General features: G+C 36.7%; 1 protein-coding gene across 1 annotated transcript in view; it reads left to right on the forward strand.

The window, feature by feature from the left end:
- LOC107290463 (phosphatidylcholine transfer protein-like) overlaps positions 1-6,519 on the forward strand; it is a 9,062-nt gene extending 2,543 nt beyond the window's left edge. The window contains exons 2-5 of the mRNA XM_015819340.2: positions 3,283-3,362; positions 3,682-3,853; positions 6,008-6,075; positions 6,451-6,519. Of these exons, the coding sequence (XP_015674826.1) occupies positions 3,283-3,362; positions 3,682-3,853; positions 6,008-6,075; positions 6,451-6,513 (383 nt within the window). The 3' untranslated portion in view covers positions 6,514-6,519. The remainder of the gene's footprint in view (positions 1-3,282; positions 3,363-3,681; positions 3,854-6,007; positions 6,076-6,450) is intronic.
- The last annotated feature ends 892 nt before the right edge of the window (positions 6,520-7,411 follow it).

The following is a 7,411-nucleotide window of genomic DNA, read 5'->3' on the forward strand; positions in this document are numbered from 1 at the left end:
TCTCCCAATTTAATTCTTTACTCTTTGTCAGAAAAAAGAAATTTGGATATAAAAATATTTCGCAGTTGCGACTTGAGCCTGCTCTATGCCCCTAGTTGGGGGCGGCAAGGCAAGAGATACTGTAAGAGTAAAACTGCAGTATGGCAGTTGAAAATGTCAAGGTGTCCGCAATCAGACCGATCTGTCTGAACTCCCTATATATATATATATATATATATATATATATAGCGCTACACAAGTAAAAACATGACTCTTGGGTATGTCCATATTTTAAAAAGCAATAAGTGTATGTATGTATGTATGTATGTATGTATATATATATATATATATATATATATATATATATATATATATATATATATATATACATATATATATATATATATATATATATATATATATATATATATATATATATATATATATATATATATATATATATATATATATACACACACACACACACACACATACATACATATGCATATATGTATATATATATGTATATATTGGAGGAGAAAGATTTTGTGTCCACTGCTTTGCTTCACTGTCACCCTAAGAATTTCATAATAGAGCCACTGCTAGAAGAAATAATGAGAAGAAATAGAATTGTCTTTTTCTTTTTCTCACCTTATCCAAGAAAAAGCTTTCTCCATTTTGTATCTCCTAGTTCTTTGCTGTTTTGAGATGGCCAGAAGAGGATTCATCATGAGGATGAGACAGTCCTAGGGGCTCAAGTTACAGAGCCATGGATTTTCTGCTGGAAAAAGGAGGGCTCTTGACACATACTTACTATTCTTATCTTATGTATATAATTTGTCATGTCTATAACCTGCTTTCCTCAAGGCAGTGTACATAGCATTCCCTCCTTCATTCCCTCCTTCACTTTTACCCTAAAATGTGAGGTAACTAGAGAAAGAATCATTAGCTCAAAGGGCTGAGCTGGACCGGAATCAGGGCCTCTCCAGGCCTAGCCCAACATCTTAACCATTCCACCAGAGACACTATGCTTTATTTATCTGTCTGTGCTATTCTGTTTCTTGTGGGAAAGGCAATTTATTGTTAGATGTTATGGATCTGATAAGCTAGTCTTTCCCAATCTGGTTGCACTCCAAATAGGTGGATCTTTGAATTGTCATCAGTGGCCATATTGGCTGGAAAATTCTGGGAGATGAAGTATAATTGAAGGGGACACAACCTACTGTATATTAAAGTCCAGCCTCTATTAGATCCCACTGTGTTGCTTGGAAAATTGTTTCTTTTCTTTGAATCTGAACTGTATACAGTAATGTATGTATGTATGTATGTATGTATGTATGTATGTATGTATGTATGTATGTTGAAGGTGGTTTTTTTGAGGGGGCAACATGAGACTAAAGATCTGTCTACATCTTGATTCTACATAATTGCTCAGCATGGTTCTCTCCTTTCATGACAGATATTTTTCCCCAGTGCAACAGAGTCAGAAGTACTTTTTTGTTTTTCTTTAATGAGGCTAAACAAATGATGATAGATAAATACTTTCTCTTAATATTCTTTCCCATTCTTCCTCTGTAGAACTTTTCGTTTTCCTGATGCATTCTTTTAAAAAAAGTCAGGACTGTTTGGGGGGATTCATTTTTCTTTGGCTCTGAGCTTCTCAGGGGTTACTTTTGGAAGCTAAAGCTGCTATCCATTGAGAGGCAGTTAAGATGTAGTGATTCCATAATTGCTGCCATGGTTTCTGTCCTTGATTTCTTTAACCTGCAATTTATTCTGAATAATAATAGTCTATAAAAATTACCATGTGCTAGTAACAAAAAACTGATGGAACGTCTTAGTTGAAAAAATAGTCGAGAATGAATGTTTAAAATATTGCGGGATTTCCAAATACAAACGGATAAAGCCGTGGCTCATAACAAGAAAGTTCTTAAATTAGTAATACGGTTGTTAAGTGAATATGGCTTCCCCATTGACTTTACTTGTCAGAAAGGTTGCAAAAGGGGATCACATGACCCCCTCCAGACACTGTAACGGTCATAAATGTGAGTTAGTTGTCAAGCAGCCAAATGTAAATTACATGACCCTGGTGATGCTGCAACCGTCGTAAGGGTGAAAAATGGTCATAAATCACTTTTTTCGGCGCCATTGTAACTTTGAACTGTCACTAAATGAATTAAATGAAGTCAAGGACTACCCGTAGAAAACAAAGAATTGGAGGAGATCACAAAGTATAAGATCTGCAAATCATAGTTGAAAAAATATGGCATAAGACTGCCATGGTGGTCCCACACGATTAACGGCACACTGAGCACCATACCAAATCTGGGACAGCACTTAGAAAAATCTGTACATTGCAGAAGATCAGACTGCTTGGATCCACACGTATACTATGCTAATACATTATGTCATCCTAACTTCTTGGGAAGAACTCAGGGTTGCTTCCGTTAGTGAAATGGGCAGCATATTAATTTAATGAATAAATAAAATAAAAAAGAACTTGCTGGGCATGAAGGCCAACACCAGCTAAAGAACTTGCAGCTGTGATTTCACATTGTTGTGTATATAATAATGATGATTCATTCAACTTACTTGCCACATGACTTTAAACAACTTTGAATTCTGCCTCCCCACTTAAAGCCCTAGATCAGTGATGGCGAACCTTTTAGAGACAGAGTGCCCAAACTGCAACCCAAAACCCACTTATGTATCGTCGGGTGCCGGGTGGGCGTGGCCCATTGGGTGGGCATGTTTGCGGTGGTAATGGCAGACTGGGTGGAACTAAAAAGTTCAATCAATCAATTCCAACTTTCCTGCAAGAAGTTGAAATTGACTGATTGATTGAACCTTTTTTTGTTTTTGCATACGGCGGCGGAGGCCTAAAGCGAAAAGGTTTCATAAAACCCAGCTGAAGGCCTAGGACTGGGGTGAAGGCACGCATGCCCACAGAGAGGGCTCTGAGTGCCGCCTCTCGCCACCATGGCCCTAGATGCTGACTACTTAGAGCAGGGTAGGCAACCTTGGCTCTTTTATGACTCGTGGACTTCAACTCCCAGAATTCCCCCCATGCTGCAGGGAAAGGGAGAGGTTTCCATGCCGAACCATGCTGGCTCAGGAATTCTGGGAGTTGAAGTCCACGAGTCATAAAAGAGCCAAGGTTGCCTACCCCTGGCCTAGAGCAAAAGGGACACATATTGAGGTCTCGCACATACCTAGCTTGATTTATGTTTTATTAAATGCTTTCTAGTCATCATTTGTTTGTTTAGTGAAATAAATATATTTCTCATACATTTTACTTTGTAGATGTACGTGAGAAAACTCAGGATGGCAAAACAGCTATCTACTGGGAAGTGAAGTTCCCCTTCCCCTTGGCAAACAGAGATGTATCCTTTCAACTATTTGACAGTAATTTTACTTTTAATTTTAATAGTTACAAACCTTGCTGTGATCTCAGTTTTTCTCAGTTTCTGAAAATTTTAATGGTGTACAAATTAATCCTTATTAGAAGCTAAAAAAGTAGGATCTTTATACATGCTATTGTTTCATCTTACACTTTTTTTTGGGGGGGAAAAGCAAAATAACCAAAATAATTTAAAGTCCCAAAATGCAATTGAATCGGTGCTCCCTAAATTTGGGATGTGTCTGGACACATAATGTATGTTGAATTTTAAAATCCTGATTATTTCTTAAACTTCAGTACAGTATGTTTTTGTTCGTGATCGTCGAGATATGGAGCTTGATGGGCAGAAGATCTATGTTATATTGGCTAAAAGTGTGAATACTGTTAAATTCTCAGAAAAGCCTGGGATTGTTAGAGTAAAGAATTATAAACAAGGTGTGGCCTTTGCAAGTGATGGCAAGAAAGGGTGCAAAGGTAAGAAATGAATATATAATTTTATAGGAATGGTTGATTCGATCAGAAAAAAATAAATTCTAATTCAGGACTTTGACAAGTATCTATATACCTTTGTAAAAATTAATGCATGCCTTTGGTTAGAGATTTGGATAAACATATTGCTGAAAGAATGTGTGCATAGTAGTACTGCAGGCCTACAGCCAATGATTGTTTGTAAATTCCAATACAGATAATTCTCTGTCACCAGCTAACCAATTTCTACTATTTAATTTTCACCTTGCTTCTTTCTGTTGCTCTTTGTTTCCTGCCTATGGATTAAAAAATATTTATTATGGATCCCTCTGGAAGTGAATTTGAATATTTGCTGCTGTCAGATTTTTAACGGGATGCCTAGTAACGGAAAAATAATTTGGCTAGCAACAATTGGGGGAGAGGATGTATATACTTTTAAAACTGTATGTGGTGGCCAAGGAAGCCTCTTCTACCTTTCTTTAACTTTTAAAATGCCTGGTGTATTCACAGCAGCACCAGGCTCTATGAAGGGTGGAGGTTTTTCAACACTTCTTGAATTGACCATGTAATCATGTCAGAACATAATGTAAAATCAAAGCTTGCTGAAGAAATATCAACACACTTTCTGGAAAGGTAATTTCTGCCTCATTGACCTTTTAAAGTTCTTTGAAGGCATTAAGGTTATGGATAGGGATAGGGATGTCGTATCCATATGTCCTATACCTATGGGGATACAGTTTTTTCTTTTCTTTCTTTACTTTCATAAGGCTTGGCAGAGACTCCTGAGTGAACTCACCATTATGGAATTGGAAGATTGGTAACCTATTAAAGAACAGAAAACAGAAAGAAAAAAACAAATGGCTTTAAAATAGCAATAGCAACCAAAAATTTGTTTCGCTGTTTGAAAACAATTATGGGCAAATTGAAAAGCAACAAGATGGCTACGTTAGCTAATCATGGCAGATTAGTTAGAATGCTTAAAAGCATTTAAGCATTCTTAATTGGAGAATGGGTAGGGCAAATATAGTTCAATATAAATTTACTTAATTGCAAACAAACATGAGGAAATGCACATTTGAGAAGAAAAATTCTCACATCACATGTACAGTATGCTGATGGCATTTACACTAAAGCGACTAAGCGGAAATGAGGTTTGGGGCATATTCCATAAGTACTTTTAGAGAGGGCACACAATTAAGTGGCAAGCATTTAATTGGAATAGGGTGAGGATGCCAGGAATTTTATTGCTGGATGTATAATAGATTGTTGATTGAGGTGCCAGATCTTGCTTTTTCTGTTTTCCTGGTTTTATGTTTGTGAGCTGCTCCGAGTAGTATTATATAAGAAAGGCAGCCATATAACTTATATTAATTCATTAATTCATTCCTTTAGTGCAGGTTCTGATAAATGATATGATGGAAGCATTTAACTGAGATTGGACAAACTTATGGAGGCAAGAATTATCAGTAGTTGGCAGTCATGATGACAGTCTAATTTTTGCAGTATCAGAGGTTATCTATCTCTGAATAGCAGTTGTGGAAGAAAAAACTGAATAGGGCTTATGGAACTTACTGGACACTAGAATAACATACTGGGACACTAGAATAACATACTGGGATAAATAGGTTTTTAGTGTAATCCAATCTTTTTTTTGTTTTTTGGATGATTCCAAGACTAAGATTTTTTACACTTTTGAATGGAGATAACACAGTAATCTTTCCCTTCCCTTCCCTTCCCTTTGCTTCCCTTCCTTATCTCTGCCCCCCCCCCCCAAAAAAAAAGAATAATTTGGTAAAGGCCAAATTTAGGTTTCCTACAAAGGATAGGTGAGGCAATGGAATTAAGGAAGGGAATGACTTTTTCAGATTCATCTCTATTCTTTACTGCTTTTGTTTCTGGACTGGGTTTATGTGCAGTAAGTTGCCTAAAATAGAATCCACATGAGGACATTATGCAGAAGGGGGGAAATATTGATATTTGGGGAGGGAAAAGGAATAAAATGTGCTCACAAACCATGTGGAATTTCAGTACATGAAATAATACTCCAGTGGAATAAGTTCCATCTATCCTTAATTCTAAATTTCAGGCATTTACTAGATAAATTAAAACAATGCACTTAAAATTGCACTTTGTTTCTTTTCTCTTTTTTTGGTTAAAAAGTTTTCATGACCTATTTTGATGATCCTGGTGGAAGGCTTCCTTCGTGGGTTGTCAATTGGGCAGCTAAGGTAAGCAGAGTAGTTGAAGCTCTGGAGAATTGATGCTGTAGGTTAAATCAATGAGTCATTTTGATTCATGGGCTCTTAGAAATGTGGAATATTGTTTTGTTGTTGCCCTTTTCCTTATATAATTTGAAAAGTGTGGATGATAGTGTCTGGCTGCTAGTGTAGAAGAGATGCCAGCAATCCAGTGAGTGTGTCCCCAGAATTAATGCAAATATTAAGCCCTGGTGTGATGCTTCTCTGTAAATCAAAGTATGAGATGGGTGACTTAAATGAATGTTTATTTTTTAAGTAGTAGCAAAGGAAATGCAAAGAAAATTGGTTGCTACTTAGTGTACCATTAAATATAGAAGGATAAGTATTTTTCAATTCCTGTTTCAGACTGGTGTTCCCAACTTCTTGAAAGACATGCAGAAAGCTTGCCACAGTTATCGTAAGAGATAGACGGCTCTTTGTATTCAATCTGAAGGACTTATAGATATACTTTCCAAAGTTGGTCACTGATGTGGATATAGTCATGAGACATCACTGAATAACAGCTGCCTTTGGGGATGATAATCATGAGCCGTGGAAGCTTCCAGGCATATGATAATGGAACTTATTAAACTTTTCATTTTCCAGTCACGCCTTCCTTTTACTTTTGATGGCTTGAAAACACAGTTAAGTGTTTGTGTCTCTCTTCTTTGAGCTAAACTCTGATGTGACATGTTTCCTTGACATCAGAGAGGCTGGAGAAATTGAGCCAGTGCTGGAATCAGTGCTGTGTTAAGAGAGTTNAAGGCAAAAAAGCCAGAAATGGTCCATCTTAGTCTCCCAATTTAATTCTTTACTCTTTGTCAGAAAAAAGAAATTTGGATATAAAAATATTTCGCAGTTGCGACTTGAGCCTGCTCTATGCCCCTAGTTGGGGGCGGCAAGGCAAGAGATACTGTAAGAGTAAAACTGCAGTATGGCAGTTGAAAATGTCAAGGTGTCCACGTTTTCTAATTTGTCTGCAAATAGGCTCGTCAATAAGCACTGAGAATGGAGTACTACCCCATATATGCCTATGATTCTGGAATAAAGAAGGGAAGAATAATTTCCATTAAATTCCTAGGATCTCTTCTGCTGTTGAAATAAGTATAAATAAAGGTGGAATATTCATAAATTGTGATTTGTAAAGTATTTAGTTTAATAACGGGAGATATTTTGGCACCAAATAGTAAAAATATAGTTTTGCTATCCATTTTTCATTAGCTTTTTGAAGGTATTGAGTCTTAGGCTCAACTCCTGCAGTGGATGAGCATAACAAGTTTTTTTTGTTGTTCAGTCTCTAAGTTACATCCAATTCTTCATGACCCCA

This window comes from Protobothrops mucrosquamatus, unplaced genomic scaffold (genome assembly GCF_001527695.2).
Source record: "Protobothrops mucrosquamatus isolate PMUCROS unplaced genomic scaffold, P.Mucros_1.0 scaffold901, whole genome shotgun sequence".
Taxonomy (NCBI): Eukaryota; Metazoa; Chordata; class Lepidosauria; order Squamata; family Viperidae; genus Protobothrops; species Protobothrops mucrosquamatus.